This window comes from Sinohyriopsis cumingii, chromosome 10 (assembly GCF_028554795.1).
Source record: "Sinohyriopsis cumingii isolate HCF-2022 chromosome 10, ASM2855479v2, whole genome shotgun sequence".
Classification (NCBI taxonomy): domain Eukaryota; kingdom Metazoa; phylum Mollusca; class Bivalvia; order Unionida; family Unionidae; genus Sinohyriopsis; species Sinohyriopsis cumingii.
This window is the reverse complement of record NC_142970.1, coordinates 119,085,951-119,112,946: the sequence shown is the minus strand read 5'-3', so window position 1 is coordinate 119,112,946 and position 26,996 is coordinate 119,085,951. Positions and strand designations below refer to the sequence as shown.

At 38.4% G+C, this 26,996-nt stretch overlaps 1 protein-coding gene across 1 annotated transcript; it reads right to left on the bottom strand.

Moving 5' to 3' along the window:
• Positions 1–1,038: 1,038 nt before the first annotated feature.
• On the bottom strand, positions 1,039–26,545 carry LOC149791102 (chymotrypsinogen B-like). The gene is made up of 5 exons (XM_089973282.1): positions 26,496–26,545; positions 25,615–25,730; positions 7,651–7,815; positions 3,083–3,259; positions 1,039–1,160 (listed from the first exon to the last, which is right to left on the bottom strand). The coding sequence occupies exons 1-5, from the start codon at positions 26,543–26,545 to the stop codon at positions 1,039–1,041; spliced, it is 630 nt and encodes a 209-aa protein (XP_089829408.1).
• Positions 26,546–26,996: the final 451 nt, after the last annotated feature.

Genomic DNA, 26,996 nt, shown 5'->3' with positions numbered 1-26,996 from the left:
GGGGTTTGGCAGTGAACTAATTTTACAACTTTTATACACACACACACTAACACACACACACACACACACACACACACACATATATATATATATATTAGTTCATTTTATATAAATTATCATCTTTCATTACATTGTGCTGTGTTGTTTTTCGATCCAGGGATCCATTTATGTCTATCCTGTTACACAATGAATTCTTTTCTTTTTTCGATCAACGAGGTTTACAATTCATTTGTGAACTTGAATATGATTTTTACCTACTATTCTTTGTCCTGAAGAATTCTGGGTCTGTATCAGAAAATACGTTTGGATGTCGGATGTAAATTGATGGAAATACGTCCTGCTCGTCACTGTCACCTCCAACAAAAGAAGCGATCTCTAACTGATTACTGTACCTCGGTTTTTTTCCTGGACTATCTGATGGTGTTATAGGGTTTAACTCCATGTTTAGTACAATATATGAGGAACCCGGAGAAAATCCCGGAAAGAACACTGATCCACTATAATCTACTGGCAAGATTTATCTCCTGTCAACATTGGCCGCAGCTGAAAATCGAACCCACACAGACAGAGGTGAAACGGCAGTAATCTTTAACTTTGAGAGCTTTCGACCACTATGCCATTCGAGGCCCCTTGACAATCTGCTTCTCAAATCATTTTAGATAATCTAAAAGTTTTGGGAAATGCAGTGAAGTCATTCAAGGAATAAATCTGAATTGTACTGCAATTGAATTGGTTTAATTTGTGAATTACTAGTATCCATTATGTAGCAAATATATTGCAAAGTAGAGATATGTATTGATTACACTTATCCATTATGATAAAACAATTATGCAGACTGAAGTTATAACAAGTTCAGATTAGTGAAATATAGTTTTTATTATCTTACATTATTCTCATCTTATAACAAATCTACAATAGATGTTCCTCAAGACGATGTGGCCACATCCCTTTGAGAATTATGTATATCTCATACAGATATGAGTAACGGTACAAACAATTTGTTTCATGCTTAAGTAAGACCCGACATCATTTATTTTATTATAGCTTCATTTTTGCTTGTATCCATGTCAGGAACTCTGTGACCTTTGCATACACTCCGGGCTTATTAGCCAAGGCACATCCATCCCCCCATGATGTGGCTCCTATAACTGTGTATTTACCTGAAAACAATAGTTTCAACTGTAAAATAACAATATAATGTCTGTTTTGAAAACTATAAAGAACTAAATGATATTTTTGAGCTCTAAGGAGATGATGTATGAAGCAGATTACATCGTAATACAATGAGTTCTTCAAGGTACTTTGGGAATTGGTCTATTAGATATACTGCCTCAGGAATGCAATGAATGTGACATCTCTATATTACATTTTACTAAGATAATGATCACAAATTTAGAAAATGATTTTCTCTGACATATAGGTGTTCCATTCTTGAACTCGTAGATTAATTTTAGAAGCCTGCCATAAAAAGGTGATTGTTATGGGTGTTCTCCATTACATCCACACATGATTAAGAAAGGTAATTCACAATTGCATCATAAGGAGCAAATCATTAGTAGGAATAGACTGAACGGGATCATTGATAAAATGCTTGACTAACTGCGTGCAACTGCATGCATGAGTACGTTTAGTAGTTGCATTATCCATGCTAAATATGTCAAGAACTTTGCTTATGTCCATAAAAGCATATATATATATATATATATATATATATATATATATATATATATATATATATATATATATATATATATATATATATATATATATTTCCTTCAGAACATACTTCCTCCGCCTCTGGATTTTCTGAATTAATCCCACCCACCCCACTTGTCACCACTTGCCTGTAAGCCATATGATTTTTTTCAGTTTAAACTTGTGCTGTACCTCATTGAGAATGTTATGTGCTGTACCTCATTGGGAATGTTATTGTGATGTACCTCACTGAGAATGTTATTGTGGCTACATGACAGTACCAACCATTGCAATTTAAAGTAATTAATGTTTTAATAACTACTGTTTATTTTCCTTTAATGCTGGACAGTGTAAACGTCTATACTTTTATGATCATGTTAATACGATCATGCTCAAACCTTTTTCGTGTGTATTTGTGTTAGCATGGAATTTTCAAATGTAAGGCTTCTTTTATCTAATCAATCCTAAATGAAAATAGAAATATGATACCAATCTGACATCCAATTTGGCCACCATGGCAGTCAACTATACAGACTAATTTCAATGTTACGTAGCTATTTATAGCACTTTGGGTTGTCCTGATTTATCGTAATAAGGTCATCATAATACCAGTCCTTCAACCAATGAAAGCCAAATTTATTCCTTTATTTTTTTTAAATATTGTTAGAATGATGTTTTCTTTTAACACATACTTCGTATCTGCCTTCACTGACAGTGTATGTCTTATGCTGTACTCGTGACTATTTATAGAAGTGGTATTCATAAAATATTGTAATCCTTTCAGTTCGAATAGAACTAAATGCAATTCATTTTGATCACGAGGTAACATTCTGACCAACGGAAATGTTACTTTCCTTTACCATCTACTGGCATTGCAAATGCATGGGGTTGACACCATAAGACAGCATATTCTATTTAATTGGTTTTAAATGAAAATAGTGCCAATCTTATGTGAAACATAACCACAGCAACAGTCATATTGAAATTCTTACATTTGAACTCTTTCGAAATGAAGAGTCATATTTTTATAGGATTTCAAATGTAGTCTTTGCTAGCTGTCTTGTTGATCCTGGATGAAATATATACAGCTCGTGTATCACAGGAGCCATCTCGAAACTTGTGTTATTACACTGACTCGAATATAAAAACCAAGATCCAGACAAAACTTTGCAAGGCAATATGTGGACTTTAAATCATTGATTATATCGTTTTGTATTTCTCGCTTTTGTTCTGTAAGATTGTCACCGAAGGGTTGCTTCTGTAATTGTTATAGTAAAATCCTAACGGGTAGCAGATCTGCCACTCAAAGAACTGACTACTCTAACTGTAGATGACCCCAATGCAGACTCCCACATCAAAACGGAATATATTAGCAATACATTATTACCGTTTATGTTACACACAAAAGGTCCCCCACTGTCTCCACTACAGCTATCCACACCTCCAGTATACAAGTAACCAGCACAAAACATCCGTGGAGTTATGCGATCTTTGTATACACGCTTACATTCACTATCACTGATGATGGGAACTACGGCAGCTTGTAGTATGTCTGGAAGCGATCCTGGAAAAGTATAAAAGCCATATCATATATTTTCCTATAAACTGCTCAACTATATGAATGATTAGACATTCAATTACTCAGAGCATAATTATCTTAATTATTCGAACTTATCGGTAATAACAATGTTTTTGTCATATAATGGTCACGTTATACAATGAGACTTGTGTCGATAGGTGGTAATTCAGTCCCCATATCCCTGTTTAGTGAAGAACTTCGTTGTTAAATTCTGAAGATAGTTATGCTCTGAGTATGAGAAAGTACTAATGAATTATCCCGACCAAGGAAGCAACCTATTTCAGTTGAACATCAAAAGCTCAGAATAACAGCTAATTTGGTCCACACTGTGAAATATATATCACATTGTGTTTTTTTGGAAAGCTTTTGTCACCATGAAAACTATAAGATCTAATTATCATTCAGTTTTTAAATCTAAATTACCTAGTATCATATTCTCAGTATAATGATCCACCCAGCTTTGAGATAAGTGTATAGACTCGATAGATTGAATCTAATTTGGGTATTTTGACTATTGTCTTGCAAATTCATTCATATTCTAGCAATATCATATCCCCATATTTTACTGCAAACAGGATGTTCTTCCAAACGTAATAGACTATCATTGTCATCTGTTACTCTCCTAGAGTTCTGAGTTTACATTTTCAGAAACCATGTTGGTATAGGAATCTATCTTTAATAAGGAACAAAAACCTCTTATATACCTTTCTTGGTATTTTCTGCTTTCTGCTATCATTATCATAACCTACAACATTTTTAGTATTAACTTATTTGGATTTCCTGATTAGACGCCACTAAAAGGTTCATTTATTTGTGAACTACTGAAACAGGTCAAATTATCTGAAGACTTTGTAACTCAAAAATACAATTATATATACAACACCCATAAAAGTTTATTCATGGTATTTTAATTTAGCGCATCTTTCTAGCATATATATTCATGGCAAACTGTATTCAGTCACTATACCTATATATATATATATATATATATATATATATGCAACTGTATACAGTACATCAATATCCACACCTATATATTGATGGTAAACTTTATTCATTTTATCAATATCTATACCAATATCAATATATACATGTATGAGCCACACCTGGTAAAATTCTTTCAATTAAATTTTGATAATTAGTTTCAATAATTATCTATTTTAATTATTGGTAGCCACTGCAGTTGGAAAATCAACGTCATGGTACAAACCTGATAGATACCGACACTGGGTTGATACATGTATGATTTCTTCTTGTTCAGTCAAGCAGACAAGTCATTCCATAATGTACTATTCATGGTAATGGAAGCCATATTTGTTGGCAGATTGGCATAATTTAAATACAATGAATTTGAGAGATTTAAATTTGAAAGATTTTACTACTTTAAATCTTTGACCTCTGGCCTCATGACCACCTCTGTTTATTTTATCTAATATCAATGTAACGTCTTCAATGATGCAAGAATACTAGTCTAAAAATATGATAAGATTCTGCAAAGTTGCTGTTACAAAGATGTTATATAAAGTATTTCTCTTGTATTAGTCAGGTCGCCAAGTGGTGGCTGGGTGACTATTACAAAGATGTCATATACAAGATTTCTCTGTCTTTTAGTCATATGGCCAGTGGTTGCTGAGTGGCTACTACAAAGATGTTTTATCAAGTCATATAGTTAGTGGTTTTGTTGTGACTCTTGAACACTAATAGCGAAAACCAACAAGATTTGTAAAATTTAGCAAATTAATTTTTTCCTAGATTATAATTCAAAATGAAACAATGAACTTACATCATTCTAAATTAAATAACACTATATAATTATTTTGTATCACACATCCAAATGTTAAAGATTTAACTGAATTATAGTGATATTCCGAACAAATTCCATTGTTGAATGTGTTCATGTTCCTGAATTCTTGAACATGGTGGTGTTCCAATGACTTACATTTTCCTGATATGCTAAGTCTTTGAATTTGTCACAATACTATAATCCAAAATGTCCTTGTCTCAATTCAAGATAAATCCAAATACTCCGGTCCAAGAATATTATTGACGAGCAATTTGCATTTCCTATAAATAGTAATTTAAATACATTATTCCACAAAAATGAATAACCCGATATAACAATATAACCAATTCTACTTCAAGATGTTAAGAAAAGAATGAATCATGTTCAGATCAACAAAATTATATACCCCTCTTCTTGCCCTACGTCACAATTACCATTTTCTGGAGATACTCTGGCATTTATGGAAACTTCCATTCTAGAAGTGTCTAGGGTCAGAGTCAAAATTGAATATTTTAACTCAAATTATGTTAAACATGGTTACATTGATCATGATTGGGATATTTAGTCCGCAATCGCACAGAACATATTAACTATATATTATTATTGAACTTGACTTTAGCCTAAGGTCAATTAAGCATTATATATATATATATATATATATATATATATATATATATATATATATATATATATATATATATATGTTTATATATATATTACAAAACAACATTAGAAAGGTCAACAAATAATACAAATTAAATATTAGTAACATTTTAGGAGAAGCAGTACAAAACAGATAGAGCCTATTACAAATATTGAAAACTTGTTTCTGAAGTGTCACCGTCAACTCACTTCATCACCCACCCCCGTTTTGGCACATATGTTTCAAGTCCATGTTGTTATATATTCTATTTGTGAAATATAGTATTAACTATGATCACTATCCCTCAGTTATTGCATCTGGAGTTCAGGTTACAGGGAAGCGTCCTTATTACATATGAAGTTGTAAACTTTGACCTCCTGTTTAACCTAGGGATGCAGCATCTGAAACCTGTATTGTCGTTCATCCTTTCTCATGATATAAGAATAGCATACATTATCACAATATCTAAATTAATGTAAAAGCTTCAACTGGTGGATATGATTAATTGTAATGATGGATATGAGTAATTTCAATGATGCATATGATTAATTAAAATACGGCTATGTGTTTACATGTAAACATGGATCCCTACACGGCTAAAGCTCATTTGGAGTACCTGACAGTGCACCTGCTTATGGAAACCTTGATGCCATGCAATGGAGTAAAGAATGTTCTAAGGGTAAAGCCGTGACCGTTATTTCCGATTGGCTTGGATACGATTTAAGCCAATGGTTGTGTGTCTAGGTAATTGACTAAGTCTCAGATTAGTGGGTAGTACTTAACATTTGTGTATGTCTCGCCACTGGGTAAATGCCTAATTCATCCAGGTTTTCCACAACACAGTCAGACATGTGATATCAGCCACCAATGGGGAAAAGTCAAACGGGTCATTGTATGTAGGCGACTGCTTATTACAAACCTAAGGCATTATAATAAGTACTAAAAATACTCAAAAGCAACAAGCTTTGTATAATTCAACAAATAATTTATTTTCCTAGGATAAAAAGTGACAATACAAAAATAACTTACTGTGACTATTCTAGAATTTTTAACACAAGTCCTAATGAAAACAGTCTAAATAAACTTTAGCGGTATTCTAAAAATCTAAAAATCTAAAAAAGTTTGTGTTGTGACAATGTGCGAATAGGCTTTTATGGAATCACAAAAATATAATCAAAAAATATATCCTTATTTGAACTTCATTATAAATCCAAACCTCTAAGTCCAGGGATATTAATTTAAAGCACTTTTTATTTCCAATACAGAATAATTTGAATAAAATAAATTTGCTCAAATCATCATTCTGCACAACAATATTACAAAAACGTGATTTTGCTCAGGTGTTAATGTAACACTGAGTAATTGTCCAGTAAAGAAGATTTACATAAAAAACTAAGACTACAAAAAACGGATGATGGTTATTTTATATGTGTAAGTGTTGACGGTCTAAGAAATGAAAGGTTGATTGTATAGAGGGCTATAATTGTATATAGTTACGTTTTTTATGTTAATATATATCCACATACCAATTATTTATGAGCACCAGTGTACTAGAATAAAGGGTATTAAGAGTGTATTGAAACAATGGATGACAACTTACATGTTACCTAACGGCAGCTTCAGAAATCAGGTCACACTAAGTTCTTTATTAGTTACTCTTGATGAGATACATCAAATACAAATGTCATATGTGTAGGTAGAAAAGATTCCAATATACAACGGGCATAACGAAAAAACAAACGCAAGAATTAGCAGCAAAAAAAAAACACAATACACCTTATCCCGTAAATGTTGATTGTGTGGGGATGAAACACACAAAAATAATCGGGACAATACCTTATGGACTTGAGAATTCCAGGTAACTATGTCAGAACTATCAATATATCGTACCTACCTTTCAACAGAAATGTAAGCAGCAAATGTTTTGAGCACCAGCAAACTTTTACTTACTCATAGACGTTTTCCCCCATCCTGTAATGTGGCACTGCATTCCCGCTGTGTACTCAGTGTTACTTTGTGGGAGGCATGCTGGCTGTACATAGTCATTGAACACAATGCCTCGCCCATCCTTGGGTCGAATCTTAAGAAGTGCCAGGTCATAATCATGATTTACATCTATAATTAATGAAAATTAGTATCAATACATTCTGGACTCAAACACAGGATGAAACCCGTTGTACATTTTTTATCAATTGAAAATACTTCATATCTTTTGTACTGACCATCTTAAATAGAATGTGGAAGTGTTTTTCAACTAAAATTTACTGCAAATATAGGTCCAATGTGCAGCACCGCAGAGAGCTGTTTGATACACTAATAATACACTACTGATGCATCACACTAAAATCAGTCCCGTTGCATTATATAGTTTGCTTATAATGCATCTCTTCCAAGAGTCATATATGAAAGAGGAAATAAACATTCAAACAAATACATTTGGTAGCTGTCAGTAACATTAGTAAATATATGGCACTTTGACACATTTGATCTACATTGCTTCCAGCCTCAAAGACGGTATTTTTTGCAATTAAAAGACTTAATCATTGGACTTATGGTGTCATGTGCTTCAGCATATCCAAGGAAATATTTTTAAAATTCAATCAGAATAATGGCAGGGTAAAATAATACAATTCAGAAAGATCATTAAAAGGTAATACTATAAAAGACTTAACAACTGCCATAATGTCCAAAATGTATAACAAATCAACCTATTTTGCCCATCATAATCATTGAAATGAAACATGAATGCGTTTCAAAAATAAAATAGTTTACTTGCTTAACTTGCCATGTTTCTATCATAATAATTATACTGTTCCAATGTATGTACTTCATACCAACACATTCATGCACTAATAATGAAAGCTAATGCTTTTTCTAGTTATGGTTGTTGTTGTTGTTGATGGGTTTAACGCGGCCAGTATTAATGTTGAAGAACGAACCCGGGAAAAACCCAGGAAGAACCACCGACCCACGAGAAGCTACTGGCAAGCTTTCTCACATACCCACTTTGGCCGAATCCTAGACTCGATCCTATGCAGACACAGGTGAGATATCAATGATCCTAACTGAGAGCGTTTTAGACCACTCAGCCACACGGGGCTCACTAGTTATCTAGTTATGGACACCCATTCACGCATTGATCATGCAAACACATGAATGTACTAATCGTACGCACCCATGAATGCACTAATCATGCACACAAATACATGAACTTATCATGCACACACATGCATTCACTGATCATGGAAAAGCATGCTTGTTCTAGATATGCCAAACATACGTTCAACAAGCATGGACACATATGCTTGTAATAATTATGCACAAACATACATGCACCAATCAAGCATACACGTGCATTTAGTATTCGTGCATAGACATGCATCCAGTAATCATGCACACACATGAATGCATTAGTTATGTACAAACATGCATACACTAATCATGGAAACGCATGTTTGTTCTAGTTATGCACACATATGCACGTACTAATAATTCAAATATATGCATGTACTAGTTGTGCGCACCCATGAATCCACTAATCGTGCATACACATACGTGCACTAATCAGGCACACATATGTATGTGCTAATCATGGAAATGTGCTTAATGATGTACACACAAGAAAACACTAATCATGCACACACATGCTCATACCAATCATCCACACACATGTATGTACTAATCGTTGACACACATGCATTCACTAATCATGCAGAGATGGTAGAGATCCGTAACAGAGAGGGCTTTATACATCTCGGTCACACGGGCCCTCTAGTTATCTATTTATGGACACACATGCACGCATTATTCATGCAAACACATGCATGTACTAATCATACGCACCCATGAATGCACTAATACTGCAAACACATACATGAACTAATCATGGAAACGCATGCATGTTCTAGTTATGCACAGACATAAATGCAATAATCATGCACACACATTAATGCACTAATCATACACACACACATGGAATAATCATGCACACACAAGAATGTGCAAAACATGCACACACATGTTTTCGATAATCATACATCATGAAAAATGAGAACATCTGCAAATAATGTAACATAAATACTGGTAAACGTATATTTAATGAGGGAAAACATATCACTCAGTTATACTAATTAATTGGCAATGGTTTTGTCATAATAATTAATTGAAAAGAAGCATTATAATTTCAGCAGCAGAGGGGGCGAATCGGACATTTTGTCCAATCGTTATTTTGCTTAATTATTACTTTCTGCACTCAACGATCTAGTGTCGTCAGCGCCTGGTAAAAAAAAAACGACGACGTCGTTGGGGGATCGTCCAAACGTCATTTGGTTTAATTAACACCTTCTGCGCGCTGATCCCCAGCGTCGTCAGCGTCCGGTAAGCACATCGACGACCGCGTCGATGTCATTGCCCCCTCTGCTGCTAAGAAGTTATTTACAATGAAAATTATTTACAACTAACCGAATATTTGGTCAAGTCCGATACGATATCGTGTCCGAGGATCATGTAAATTTATCGTTATGAATCCATGTGGGGTCGACTGAGCATGACTAAAAAAGTTTCGAAAAACATTAAAGTCCATGTCACCGCCGCACCATGTCTGCCAAATATTTCGTAGCGTGTGTGTATCAACGCCGTTGAATACAGCAAGAATATTGCAGTTATCTCTGATTACTTTTGGAATCTGAGTGTATCGTTGAGTGACATATATCACGTCAGTGTTTTTATGCCTGCCTCTGGAAAATATCCTAGCTGGGTTCTTTTGATTGTCTAACATAACATCATCGTACACGACTAGATTGTTAACGTCGCCATCAATATCATCAATACCCGGTGCATCATTGATATCCGTAATAAACTCAATAACATTCTTTTTAGCGATCGCTGATGCATTCTCGTTGAAATCTTTCAACACCTCGTAGCATCGTTGATCATCTACGCTAGGAGCAACCAAATACAACTTATCCCACTTCATCCATCTCATTATTAAATTGAGTAACAATTGCGTCTTGCCGGATCCAGATGGTCCGATGATAATCATCCGGATCGAGTTTGGTAACGCTGCAACATGCTTAACTGGTTCTCTTGTTTTAGTCGCCGAAAAATCAATTATATTCATATCTCTATACATAAATTATGGATCTATATTGTGTGAAGTGTAGAGTGCGTACTGGCACAAATGATATGACAACCGTTACGACAAGAAATAACAGATCGGCGCTTACTGGTAAGTGTGTACAATGCGGTACAAAGAAATTTAGATTTATTTCTATTAGACCCGGAGATGTTTTAAAAAAAAGCGAGGAGGTGACATCGCAGCCAAATTGGCAAAACTCCCCGGAACACCGTGGGCAAAGTATCCAGGAGAAAAACACCTCCCAGGATATAACTACTGTGGCCCCGGAACACGATTAGATATTAGACTCGATGATCAAAATCAGCCCAAACCCGGTGAGTATCCAATAAACGCTATCGATAAGGCGTGTTATGCTCATGATGTTGCTTACAAAAGTAGCGATCTGCAACAGCGTCATATCGCGGATGTAAAATTAATTCACGCGCTAAATGCTATTCCTGATAAATCCGTCAAAGAAAAATTGGCCTCATGGTTGGTAAAATCGGCTATGAAAGGTAAATTAATGATTGGCGCTGGTAATTAATAACAATCATCCAAGAAAAACGATGGATTCCATCTATTATTCTCCGAGAGGATACTGGAAGGGGAAGGCCGCAATTGGTAAGCTTGCAAGCGCTGCAAAGGTAACAAAGACCACTGCGGCTAATTGGTTATCCAAACAGGCTATATGGCAAATCTATCTACCACCGCCTAAACAAATCAACTTCTCGCGCTTTGATGTCAGCGTACCTAATGAAGTTCATCAGGCTGATATACTATTTCTGCCGCATGACAACGGTTACAAATACGCGCTAACCGTAGTTGATGTTGCGAGTCGATACAAACAGGCGGAGCCGTTAAAAACAAAGTCTGCAACTGAAGTAGCCGATGCGTTTGAGCGGATTTATCGAAGAGGCCCTCTGCGCTGGCCAAATCTATTACAAGTTGATCCTGGTAGTGAATTTCGCGGCGCTGTTTTATCAACGCTGAAACATCATAGCGTCGCGATACGACGAGGTCATACTGCGCTACATCGTGATCAGGCAATTGTTGAACGATTCAATCGGACTCTTGCTGAACGGTTATTTGGATATCAATACGCGAAGGAATTCATCCAAGAAAAACGATCTCGTGAATGGGTCAAAAGGTTGCCAGGTGTAATTGCAGCGTTAAATAACGAGATTACCCGAGCAATCAACATGAAGCCCAGCGACGCGATTAAATACGAGTATATACCCGGAAAATTAAAAATAAATAGCGTTTCTAAGCCGATTCTTGGCGATGTCACTGTTAGATATCTATATGAACCAGGAGAGCTTGAAGGCGGTAAAAAAAGGGCTACCGATCCTATTTGGAGTGTTACCACACATAACATATCAACGATAACACGATCAACTGGTAGACCACCGATCTATAGACTGGATTCAACTGCTCCTCAGCGCGGATTTACACGCGAGCAACTACAAGTGATACCTAACGATACTCAATTACCCCCGCGTGGTCTTAACTAGCGCCGTTGCGTCTATTACACTCAAGACAGGTCAACCTCACATTGTTTTTGACATGACCGAGACTGTTATCGATCCTATCCACGGTAAATTGGCGAGTGTCTTTATCCGAATAACGCCAACTCATTATACAATTGCAACTCGCGCAGTGATTATTCTGTTGTTGTCGTAGCGAGATTATTAATTCGGCATCAATATCAAAACGCCGCTGTTTTTTTTTATCCTGTTGGCGGTAACCCGAGAGTTTTCTATCAATGACGCTTGCATCGATGGTGACTTTGTCGCCGGCTTCGTCAGTGACTCCGTCACCGGCTCCGTCAATAACAATTCTTTGAAGCTGATTTATCCTTCGTACTCGGGACACTGCAAGATAGACTAGATTCGACCATTCGATGCGATTATCAACTATCCAAACAATTGTGTCCGTGATGGTTAGTCCCTGCGAGGAATGTATTGTTGTTGCGTATCCTAGCGTCCACGGGGATTTATCAGCACGTAGCGCGTCCTCGACGACGCTGATATCAACGAGCACGATATCATTCAGCACGAGAATTTGTTTTTTTGTCCCTGACGCTGTCGGGCCCGGGATTTCAACTTCAATGTTCTGCTGCCGTGTGTCCGCGGGTCTATAACATAACGGCACTGGACGCGTTGGAAACTTTTCCTTATGCAACGCAAACAACTTCCGCTGAAGTGTGTCTCTGACTATCTTTCTACTCGCTACAATCAAATCGTTTGGTTTCCATGTTTCCCAGAATTCATTTAACGGCGTTTCCGGAATCACCTCGCGGATTATTTCACATTGAACTCTATCCGGCTGTAATCTGATTAGTTTTTTAACCTCGCGCAGTTGTTCATCAAGTGCTCGGTAATCAGTATCGGTTTCTTCATAATAGTCTACGAACCCGCTCAACCACTCATGTGGACCCTCGCCGACAAATGGTGGTGGTTGGCCATGGTCCCCACACATGATTACCGCTGTATTCGCGCGCAGCAACCACTCAAGAAACATTTGTAAAGTATCTAACGAAACAGTACATATCTCATCCCAGATGATAATGTCGGGAATAAATTTTTCACCCATTCGATCAGGAGTCCACTCGCCACCGCTGTATCGAAAAAAGCTGTGATAAGTAACGGCGTCAACATTTCGTTGTTTTATCTCTCGCGCTAGTCTATGGGTCGGTGTAAGCACGATTATACTTGCCCGCGTTCGAAATAATTCAATTGCCCGAGTCGTCTTTCCTGACCCGCCACAGCCGCTTAAATAAACTGTTTTATATCTACAAATTGGATCAGAACACGGTGGTGCATTAGACCATTCTGATAAATTATCACCGCGTAAGTAATTGTTTTCAACGGTGACATCTGCTGACGGGGAATAATCGCGTCGTATTTCATTTTTAATTCTCCATGTACCCCAACTCTCGTCCGGATTAGTAAACTCGGCTAAGTTTCCCTTATACGCTACGTCTATATAAAATGAATCAACGGCTACTCTAACCGCGGTATTGGGGAATCTATTTATCATCGAGAATAAATTGATAGCGGCGTAACCCAGCATAGACGCCCTCAAATGTGGATACGCCGGGCTGTCTCCATCGCCGTAGGTAACAACTGTACCCAACTTTGTTCCATTGGACAAGAAAGCTGTTTTGCAGTTCACGTATCTATTTTTTGCCACTGCGTCCTTGATTACGAAATCATATTCTGCGTCATCTATAATCAGCCGTGAGCAATATCGTTTGTAGTCGCAGTTTCTTCCACCTTGTGTGAACTTACCAATTATTCTTCTACCGAGATCTTTTGCCTCGCAGTTTCGTTGGTTGAATATCCTCCTGGACCATTCGATGATATATTCCTCGTCGGCATCAATGTGTGCTCTGGACTCGTCAATTATGCTATCTAGACGCTCTGGTTCTGGTAACCAGACTTCAGTCTGCGCCCGGTATGATATAATCGCGTCACTGACAATTAACGAAACTAGCATTTTACAATCAATCATATACCGTAGCAGCGCTATTGGCAACCACTTCTTTTCAGTCATGTGTCTACCGATCCAAATATAGCAACAGCGATGAAGTCCTGCCGCGAATTCAAATGATACTATGCGAGCGAATCCGGTTAAATCAAAATCAGGCAGTGGTCCATTAATAGCAACACGAGTCATTTCATGTCTGGGGTGTCCAAATCGTTTGAAATACTCAGCGGCGGATCCATACCCGAGAAAACTCGCTGGATAACAGGCAACCATATCAACCGAGATCATAGCGTCGCGGTTGTATTCAGTGTTCCATAGTCCACCGTGATAGTATTCCAAACAACTGGATTGTACATCCGGCAGAAATTCCTTGCGCGTTGGTCTCCACGCATTTTTCCTTGCTGCAACATGAGCTACAACCGATGGAATCGTAAAACAATTTGTTAGCAGTTGTTCATCATGCTCTTCAAATTCTATGGCGGTTTTTTTCATCCTGTTGTGAAATGCTTCAGTGCGATATAATTCGCCGTTTGGTCTTACAAACTGATCAAAGGTATCCGCATCGTTTTCAGCGCTGCGAAGTAACCACACTGATACAGGGTCGTTTTTACACAAGTAGGCAATAGCATCAAATAGTTTCCTCTCCGCGAGAAAACCATCCCGGGAGAATTGTTCTCCCAGGAATTCTTCGGGTATATACTTTACTGTTCTATCCCGTGGAAATATTGTGATCGCGGGCGTCCATGCGTGTTCGTTATGATCGATAATTTTGATTGGGGCTCCCTTCGATTTATACTTCGATTCGTATAATACTTCACCGGTTATCGTTGTAACGGTTATTGGAAATCTCAGCGATGTTTCTAATCTCGCTATGTCGCTGATGGTTGCTCCACGCTCTTTTACGGTTAGTTCCCACTGGTTGATTTTGCTACGTCGTAAATCAGTCAATTTGTTTCCTCGACATGCATTTGTAAAATGCTCTATTATTCGTTCTGCTACACAATTTATCCCAGTTGACTGTTTCATCGGTTTCAGTTTTCCGATATCAGGTTTCTTATTTAACGGGTATATTCCATAAACAACTGCTGTTTCAGGATACGCTCGTTCATAGTATGGTTTGTCAATTCCGGTTAACAACCCCGGCTTGGAGTCGCGGCTGACAGTGACTGTTTTCTTGTCGCTGAGAACTGGTTCAAATTTATCACGCATGATCCAATCGCCTGATTCCACCCGGACAATGAATTTTACTCTGAAGAAATACCTTTTACCGTCAAGTTGTGATATTATCATTGCTGCGCGGTTGTCGTTCATGGTAGCATCAACAATGCCATCAATTCGAAATGTTGACCAACTGTGAGATGCGCCATCACGCTTGAATTCATTGATACAATCGCGTATTTTACTCAACAGGGTTTTATCGTTTATTAACGCTTTTGGTGTGTCCTTGAGGACTCTATCGAGATTAAACCTAATATTTTTCCGGGGCTTAATTGCTGCCAATCTCTCGAACTCATCCATATAATTAAAACAAGTATTTAAATGAAAGAATATAGTATAATGAATCACTGCAAATGGTTGATGATTGGGTCGACAACCCCGTGCAATAAATCATGTAGAGGTGAATTCTGCGGGTATCATTTACAAAGCGTTCGTAATGGTTCTCTTGGCCCCCTCCCGTGCTTGGTTTGCCACGTCGGTGTAAGAGGAAAATCACAGTTATGTATTAATTGTGGCGGAAAGCGATACAGGGAACTAAAACGCTATTATGACAAGCGAATTAAAAACGCCGTCATTGACCCCACCGCCGATTTCGTCATTAAAACCCCCCAAGACTACGTTGAAAGATTCATAATTAAACCAAATAATAAATTAGACAAATAGTATTATTATACAAATGGACCAAGAATTTCAGCCGCATCCTGTGTTCGTCAGTTACGAGGCGTCTCGCGACGGCATTGTTAGAAACCGCAAACTGAAGAAGCCGGTTGGTACCGTAAATAATCACGGGTATTTAATGTTTGGTGCCGGAAAGAAGAAATATCTCTGTCACAGAATCATCTATGAATGTTTTCACGGATTAATCGAGAATGGGCTTGTTATTGATCATATTAATAATAATAAGACTGATAATTCTCTTACAAACTTGCAAGCCATCTCTCAGAGTGAAAATAGTAAAAAAGGCCAAACCGGTAAATACCCAAAGAAAGCAAAACCCGTAAAGTCATTTGATACAACAACTCACGAGGAAAAAATATTTCAGTCGATGAATGAAGCCAGTAGATACTTTGACATTTGTATCGCCTCAATACGAAAAGTAGCAGAACGAGTATATCAAACAGCAATCTCAAAAAAGACCGGGCATAGAATTCGATTTTCATATGTAGATACGAAGTCACCGGCGCCTATGGCGCTGACGAGGTCACGTCTAACGAATTATTAAACACCTCGGGATTGATACACGGGGTTTCATTTTTCTTTTTATTAATATTTTTGATATTAGAAACAAGATGTTTTATAAGAATAATGAATATCGAAGACATCAATAATATATTAGCCGAGATTTCAAAATTAAAAAATCAAGGAATTGAATTATCTGATGGTCTCGACAGTGAAAAAATATTATCCGATTATGAAATTATTAACGAACAATCGAAACGGGGGCGTTTTACCCTGGCCCGCGAGTATTTTTTTATAAAACGATTACAACATACGATCAATGAAAACTTGTACCACAATGACGCAAATGCATTCATTGGACTATTCACTGCCGTTGAAATAATACGAAAAAAACTTGGACGTGTTTATGAACGACGCAGGGAGATTTCTAGTAAAATCAAAAACATTAGAAGAATTATAGACGGAGCCTCCGGCGAGAAATTAGAAATTGCTTCGCAATTGCAATAATGGTAGGTGAATCACTTACTACTCGGCTAGCCAGAGAGCGGCTAGCAGCGCTTAAAAAGTTCATACCGTTACGAGATAGGGTCCGAGAACAACTTCAAACGCGACAACAAATGCAAACCGATTTTACTGTTGGAAGCGAACAGTTATTTGCCCCGGTAACTAAAGCGACTAAGGATGTTACGGCGGCAACTGTACCCGTTCTTGGTGCGCTTGAAAAGATAGCGGCTCAGACCGAACAAACAAAAAGGTCTTTAGAAACACTCCCTGCAAAAATAGCGGATGCTACAACACGGAGGCCACCACCACTCGCTATAACCGAACCACAAGAACCTTATGTTACAGTGGCCGACGAAGAAGAACCAGGCGCCACCGCAAGAGAACCAGAAGAAGAAATACCCGAAGAAACACCAGAAGAAGAAATACCGGAAGAAAAAGAGGGGAATATACCCCGTATTGTACTCAAGAAGAGCACAATAGATCAAATTAGAGGCTTCAGCAACAGGGAAGAATTAATTAATTTTACTGCCAACAATTTTGCTAAGAACATACGAGATAAGAAGCATATCAATAGCGGTTACGAGAAAAATATAAAGTCGTTAAAAGACTGGGCAAGAATAGTGTATTTAGCAAGTAAACATAAAGATGCATTACCACATCGTAGTAAATCCGATTACGACGCATTCCACAAGGAAGTTAAGAGTATAACACCAAAAAAAGGAAAAGGATACCCTGTTGGTAAAGAATCCTACGGCGTTACCTGCCCTAATAGTGTTCTCAGTGATATATCACGGCTGGAAGTACTAATTGGAGGAAAACGAGCCGGAAATAACTCTACGGAAATAATCAATGAGGCCGCTGATATTTGCAAGCGTTTATTTGCAGGCGGTATTATGGACATTAATGCATATCGAACGCTCATAGACGAGCTCGTGGATGATTAAAAAAATTATAAAATTATAAAATTATCGTTTTTGTTAATTTTTTGACTGTTTTTGACCGTTTTTTGACTGTTTTTTGCCATTTTTTGACTGTTTTTGGCCATTTTTTGAGGGTAAAAACCCAAGGAAATCATTTAGAGAAAATCGATGTTTTTGCTGAAAAATCGAAAAAAAACGACTGTAGGCAACAAAAAACGACCAAAAATGACTAGAAATCAAGAAAAAACCAGAAAAAAACCGGATTTTTATCGAGGGAAAAAACCCAAGGAAATTTTGATAAAATTTATTCCGGTTTTCCACACGGCGGTGGGGGGGGTCAATCACTAATTGGAAAACTGGTGTTTTTAATAAGGATGATCATACACTACAACCATGATAAACCAGTACTCGTCTACGTGGTAAACTCGCGATTGCCTGTTTACCGCGCGTACTATGGAGATGGTCTCGGTAGCACCATTGCGGGGTTATTTACAAGAATGGCTCCAAAAGTAGCGCCGTTAGCCAAACAATTAGGAATGAAGGCTATTGATGTTATTCGTGATAAGGGTATTAGTGCTATTGGAGATGTTGCCGGAAGGGCGTTTTCAGCCGCGCGGGACAAACTAATGTCATTGGTGAAATCCAAGAGATTTTCAAAAAGAAAACAGAAACCACCAGTAATGCCATCAACGACAGTGATGCCTGCAAATGTCAGTAAAGTAATAAATAACGCCGTGGAAGAAAAATTAGAGTCGTTGGCGACGACTTCGCCATCCGCCGATGCGGCAACCAACGCGCTCATGAACGCGATAGCGGGGAGTGGTTTAAATTCAAAGAATTTACGACGAAAAAATCGCAATTGAAAACATCAACATGATAAATAATAGAATGTTTGCGCGTACCGCTGATCCCGCGTTTGATATGGACGCCCCAGTGCGCAGGGATGATTCTGTCCGTGATTATCAATATTATTCTTATTATGCAGCGCAACCCGACCTACGATCGCGAATTGAACTTCAGGTCCAAGATACCAGTAAATACTTTCTACCGTGTGAAGCGTTTATCGAAATTGAGGGAGAACTCGTGACAAATGCCGCCGATAATACACCATACGCAGATGACCATCGTGTTCGAGTTGGCTTCGTCAACAACGGTATCATGGCGTTATTTGAGAGCGCCAGATATCTTATTGACGGGCGAGAAATTGAATCAATAGAACGCGAGGTTGATGTTGCAACGACGATAATTGGGTTGGCGAGATACTCGGATGATTATACAAGATCGGCGGGCCCATCTATGATGTTTGCGAAGGACACCACCAATAACGCTGATCATCTTCAGTACATCAACGTGCTGGCGGAAAGAGATACCGCATTTGACCCACAAGCTGAAGCAGCCAATCCAGACCGCAGAGCAAGACCAGGCGCTGAGTTCAATATCATAAAAAGTACTAACGATAATTTTAATCTAGGATTCGCAGCACGAGTAGGAATGTTGCAAAGACCACGCCGAAAGTTTTCATGCGCGATTCCACTCCATCACATATTTGGATTCTGCAGAAATGTCAGAAAAGTTGTCTATGGGGCTAAGCATACAATCGCGCTGACGCGAAGGGGCGATGATAACAATGCAATATGGCATGCTGCTGGCGTCGCTGCCGGTAAAGTCATTTTAACTAAAATGGCATTGTGGATGCCGGTGCTGACTCCATCAGTTACCACGGAAGCACGATTGTTAGCATTTATGGAACAGGGAGGGAAATCGTTGTTGAGTTGGCTAGCGGTAACAACTGATGCTAAAGAGGATAACGTCGCCGATACGTTTACATGGCACCTGGCGTCAAAACAGGGTGTTTCAGCCCCGCGTCATATTTTTATAGCGCTACAGAATAGGGAACGATTGGGCAGTCAAGAACGCAGTCATATGATATTTGATCAATTAGGAGTCAGGGATGTTTCGCTGAGAATAAACGGACAACAGGAACCATCCGAGGATATACAGCTTAATTACGGCGACAACCATATCGCACGTGTGTATCATCGATTGCTGTCGTATATGGGTCGTGATCAAAACGTCGACACTGGTTTGCAAATATCACAACTTGATTTTAAAAACCTGTATCCGATTTATTATTTTTCGCTGGAACATCTTGATTTAACGAGACAATCCGTCGTTGATATACACTTCAGAGCTCGTATAGCCCCGGGTGGTGTTAATTATAGAGCGGTCGCTGTCATTCTCAGCGATAAATCAATGCTGCTAGAAGGTGTTGGTGGACGAATGAGAATCGTTGATGCGCCAGTGGAAAACATGTAATTGAAAGCACAAAACGCGTTTACAATAAAATGTCGTATAGTGTCGTCAGTGTAGAGTTGACTGATGGTCAAGTCAAGAAATTACGATCAAAGTCGGCTAAACAATGCGGGACCACAATAACGCTGAAGCCGTCGCAGATGGCAGGTGGTAATCATAAGATATCGTTGACGGCGCGTCAAATAAAACATTTCAATGATGCGATGAAGAATAAAAAGGGTGTTCAAATAGATTTTTCAGCCGCAGCAATTAAAAACATGGAAAAGACCGGTGGGATATTTCCGCTGTTAGCTGCGATTCCGGCATTGATTGCCGCGGCCGCACCAGCAGTGGCTAAGGCGGCGGCGTTAGGAGCCGTTGGTACCGCGGCGGGGATGGCATTGAAGAAGGCAACCGGGAAAGGCTACAAAAAAAAACGACCCGTGGCCGGAAAGGGTCTAAGACTACCGGGAACCCCGTATTCATGGTACTCGGGAAAGGGTCTAAGACTACCGGGAACCGTTTATTAACGCAAGAGTCTATGACTCCTGAGTCAATGACTCCTATGTCTAATTTTGATTTAATAGACGCCGCAAACGCGTTAGCGATAAAAAACTTCAGAGGTGTTTTTATGAGGGATCAATTACCGGCGGCCCCAAGGAATACTGAAACAGGCATAATTAACCTCGATGGGTCCTCCGGAGCGGGAACTCATTGGGTTGCATACGCGATTGATCCGCGTGCGATCGTCTATTTTGATTCATACGGGTTAGCTCCACCGAAAGAGTTTATGCGGTATATCCGGGCGTGTTCAGCCCGGGCGTGTTCAGCCCGGGTTTTTTATTCCACGCTGCCAACACAGCAATTGAGTGACCCACCGATATGTGGCCGTGAGGTATTGAACGTACTCGCGGCGATTTCATCATCGCGGAAACCACCTCATGTGGTTGTAAACGAATACACTAGTGGGGTCGTAGAAGCTCAACGGATTTTAGAGAATAACATTTACAATAACGATGATTGATATTTGGGGACGACCGGTTTCGGCGCTGAAAGAATCCACGGAAACGGCCGCCGCCGACATAAAAAAACTAATTGAGGATGAAATCGCTGATACGTTGAACTTAACCAGTGTTGACCCAGATGAAATAGTTGTATTTCAAGACCGCCAGGGTAAATTGAAATCTAGTAATGTGTCGCTAAATGACGTTTTATTACGACAGCGTGATGCCGCCGAGAACACCATCGCGTTGTATACCGGCGACGGACTACTCAAACCGGGTAGACATATAGTGGAGATAGAGAATACGATAGAATTAATCCAAGACGGTGTTATAAGGTTGAATAGATCAATAATCGAACTCGAAGGGTATGTGAAAGCAACTATCGATAGATTTTTTGGGTACCCGATAGTATTCGAACCAAATCTTGCAACAATAAAAAATACTATTTTGGAGTTTACGACGCTGTCGGGCCAATTTTACACGTTACGAAAAAATGTTAACAGGATCGATGACAACTTTGATAAATTCCTTGGTAAAAAAAATACCAAGCCGGATGAAATCACAATAACTATAAATGATATCACTGCGTATGGACAGGAAATAGAAACAATCAAAACTGATGTTGAAGCGAACAAAATGGGTGTGGACGCGCATGAACGGGAAATAGAAATAATCGGCGCTAATGTTGCAACGATCATAAATAATGTAGACTCGCATGGACGGAAAATAGAAACAATCAAAACTGATGTTACAACGATCATAAATAATATGGACGCGCATACACAGGAAATAGGAACAATCAAAACTGATGTTGAAGCGAACAAAAAGGGTGTGGACGCGCATACACAGGAAATAGGAACAATCAAAACTGATGTTGAAGCGAACAAAAAAAATGTAGACGCGTATTGGCGGGGAATAGGATTAATCAAAACTGATGTTGCAGCGAACAAAAAAGGTATAGACGTACATACATATGAAATAGGAACAATCAAACTTGATGTTGCAGCGAACAAAAAAAGTATGACCGAGAATACACGGGAAATAGAAACAATCAAAACTAATGTTGCAACGAACAAGAATAATATAGACGCGCATTGGCAGGAAGTAGGAATAATCAGAACTGATGTTGAAGCGATTAAAGACGGGCTACCGAGAGTAGCAGAGCAATTCGAAAAAATAAAAATCCCTCATGAGAACATCATCAACACAGTATACACAATTCGGCATGGATCATTCGATTGGACTCCTACACAGAATACAGTAAATATCACCGCAACTGTTAAGGGCATTTATCGATTGACACTGGTTTCAATGATGCAGTTTAATATATTATCGTCGAGTTCATCCGGGTTTAACAATACAATATCAACAATTATAGACAAGAACGCAACTGAACAGTTTACAATTTATGCCGTTGATAGAAATCTAGCCCGGGCAAACATTACATGGTATGTGGAATTTGTAGCGAATCTAAGTAATTAAAAACACTAGTTCTTTTAAAATAAAAATGACCACCAAGGAAATTGAATCAGAGGTATCACCGACGTCACATCAATATCGATTCGATACCGCAAAAGAATTTTCCGCGAACTTGAAAACGCTTTCCGAACAATACCGTGTAAAAATAAAAAAATACCGTCGTAAAATAACCGCCATCGACGCGGTCGTGTACTCGGTGTCGGGTATAGTAGCTGGCGCCGGTGTTATTTTATCCACGGTGACCACGATAACCCCAATCGCTGTTCCAATCGCTGTCTCCGCAATGACAACAGTTGCTGGAGTTGCCAACGCAATCACTAGGAAGATATCATCGTGTTTTCAGAAAAAACTCAACGAGTATACAGTAAAACATCAAATAGTATCCGACGCATACTCGAAATTATCCGGGTTGATCTCGTTGGCGATAGATAATTTGTTCGTATCCGATGTTGAATTCTCCACGATGGTCCAGTTATATAGCTCCGCGATGTCAAAAATCGAGGATTTTCAACTGGAAGCCGAAACCACCTGGTTGTTAAAATTAGACACTAAAAACAACGAATAATAATAATGTCGCTGAACCCCGAAGGGTCTCAATTACTTCAGCGGATCGCGGAGAACACCACTCCGGTACAAACAAGTATGATATCGATAACATCAACGAAACCCGAATTCAGTGTGAACTTCCCATCACCGGTTCCAGTAAAGGAAATAGCGCTGGCAAAATTGCGAGTATATCACAGTTGGCCTAATATCCGAGCGGACGCATTTAACGGACAACAACCTAATAACTCGCTGGTTTTTGCACGGACAAATAAACCCGATGGGACCCCAAACTGGGAGGAGGTTACAATACCAACTGGGTCATACCAAATAGAGCAAATCAATAAAGAATTTCAACGCAGGATAAAATCGATCACAGGAAAGGAATCAAAAATCGCTATTACGGTTCATGAACCGACGTTATCGTCGACGATTGAAATAAACACACCGGGGTATATGGTTGATATTTATAACAGTTCAATAAGAACCATACTAGGATGGCCTGAGAATCCACCCGCGGACACCCCCCCATCAACTATCCTCAGACACGATAACGGAGATGGTGGTAGGCATATTGCTCCATGCAACGTAAATATTGCATCGGTGATAGCGATCAATCTAGTGTGTGATGTTATCGAAGGGAGTTATCAGGTGGATACCAAGCAATCAAATCAAGCTCAACAGGGGTATATCCTTTATTCGTTTTCACCAACAGCCCCTCCGGGATTTTTGATCATTGAGAGTCCGATTAATCCGGTCTATATGCGATGCCATGATCGGTTTTTAACGAGAATTAATTTCAGACTTACCGATCAGTCAAATAACCTAATTGATCTGCAAGAGGAGGAGTTAGTGATCACTCTGTTTGTAGGATCATAGCAGCAGAGGGGGCAATGACATCGACGCGGTCGTCGATGTGCTTACCGGACGCTGACGACGCTGGGGATCGGCGCGCAGAAGGTGTTAATTAAACCAAATGACGTTTGGACGATCCCCCAACGACGTCGTCGTTTTTTTTTTACCAGGCGCTGACGACACCGGATCCGCTGAGTGCAGAAAGTAATAATTAAGCAAAATAACGATTGGACAAAATGTCCGATTCGCCCCCTCTGCTGCTATTTCACAAAGATTAATTGTTATATGTATTTATTCCTGCTTCAAGATTAGTTCATTCATCTCCTAAATCCCTATGCAGTCTTTACCTTTTACTCAGTTAAATTCATTCCATCAAATTAAAAACACAGATGTACACATAGCTGTAGAAATATGATCATTTTTGGTTATACTAGTTATGTGATGTTATTTTCACTAAAGATTTCTGAGCAGAGTATGAGTGCATTTGTTCAGAAAAATGCCGCTCTTAAACACAACTCTAAATAAATGACCCAGTTATGTTTTTTGAATATCTGTATCTCTGATGAATGATGAATAAACTTGATGAAGACATGAAACGTCCATTAAATTAAATCATTTTTTTAAAAGTCTAGACATAAAATGACCATGATAATGTTCCCCTTATAAATCGTAATACAGCAAAATGTAGAACTCAGTCTTTTAATTTGCATTTCATGTTACAGATGATTGTGATGACATTAAATACAACAAAATGAAAATCATATTGCATGTGTTGCCTTGAGTTATATTCACACATGATTTTTATTTTTAATTTTGAATTGATCTTTTCCATCATTGGAAATGCTTTCATATTATTCATTTTAAGTTGCTCTTTTGAATCATATGACATGCTTTTACGTTATTCATATTGAATTGTTCTTTTCTTTCATAAGACATGTTTTTATATTATCAATTTTGAATTGGTCTTTTATTTTATAGAATATGCCTTTAGCGACGTATTCCTCGTCAACTTCCATAATATATGCTTTGTTTAAGCTTTGTATAGCCAGCTAACTGCATATGTCTCTAATATGGATCATGATTAGAAATGGTCTTACAAAAACTATTATCTATGTAATTGATAGAAAACTATCAAACGTATATACCAGTATATTTACACTATAATGCATATTTTAATCCTTTTGAATCAATGTTGTAAATATTCTTGTAATATGTCTGGTTACGGGCTATAACATGTTTATCCCAAAGCAGGTACAACATCCAATATATATTATAATGCGATACAGCGAAGTGTGAGATAGACATCCGCGGTTACCATTATATCGCTCATGGGTGAAGAAAGAAACAATCCTAAACTCCTTCTCATGGCTATCATAACCCGTGTTATCGTGGTCACCTGTTCTCACAACGATTTCATCACTCCTGAGACCTCTATGGAAACAGAAACATAAGATTACACATGCTATTTATACAAGTAGACATCGTCTTCATGATAGAAAGAATGGGAATGGGAAACCTAAAATTAATGTCCAAAACAGTTAAAGCAATCCAAGAGAAGTCAGTGTATTTTACTTTTCTGTTCTTCTTAAAAACTCACTAATATGTTTGAAAAAATTCAAAACACCAACCCGTATGTCTGGAGTAGCATGCATTTCTTGATGACCAATAAGTGGTACGGTCAGACATCATATAAAAGTCTTATTTTGAAAACACCATGTCAATATGACAATCAATTTAAGGGAAGAGGCATTAACAAGGCTGTCACGATGGCCATTATGTTAGCCATATTGATTGTGAGATTAGAACAATTAATAATAACTATAACTGGACATTATAAGAAGTAACCCAATAACAGTTTCAAGCCATAGTGAATGTACAATCTGCACCACTTATGACAAAATAAATATAATAGGTCTTTTATTGCAAGTAAACTTTCCAATAAAATATTTTTCTCCTAGAATACGTACCTGATTACATTAAAATCAAATATATATGCCTACTATCTCCTCATAACTGCCCGCTCAATTATGGAAATTTGGCTGTTTTTATGTCCATGTTATGTAGACAAGGGCAACAACTCTGCAGGTCCCGCTAATCGTGTGAATGGATGCTTGCATTGTGGGGAGGATTGGTGTGTATTAAAGTAATACGACTGGGTGAGCATTCTTGAAGCATCCTGGCAGAAACAAAACATACTGCAAAACATTGGGTGTCGCCTTCATATACGTTCCCATGTCATATTTCATTTGGAGAAGAGGTAATAGGTAGACGGAATGTCCCAACGTATTTCTTTGGTAATTTCGGAGTGCAAAATATTGAAGGTAAACCCTCTCTACTGATTTTTTCGAGCTGCACAACTAGAGTTGACAGGGTTTATGTGTGGGAAGAAAAAACAAAGGAAATCATCTTATCGCATGCAAATTATGGGTGAATCCATTTCAAGATGTACAGTGTGTTCATATGGAGGTTGTGCTGATCTCATCCTTGTCTGATTGTTGCTTGTGCAAATGAGACTGGACCTACCAGATCCAGGGCTTGCTGCGTTGGAGCTATGTTTGAATGTGCGTGCTAATCACAATGATAAGTCCTGAGGAGTTATGTGCTATTTCTCAGGTATATATGCAAGAAAGAGGCATGTTTGAGTTCCACAATATGCCCAGTCTAATTTAGATAGCACTTGATCTTACATAATAGTTC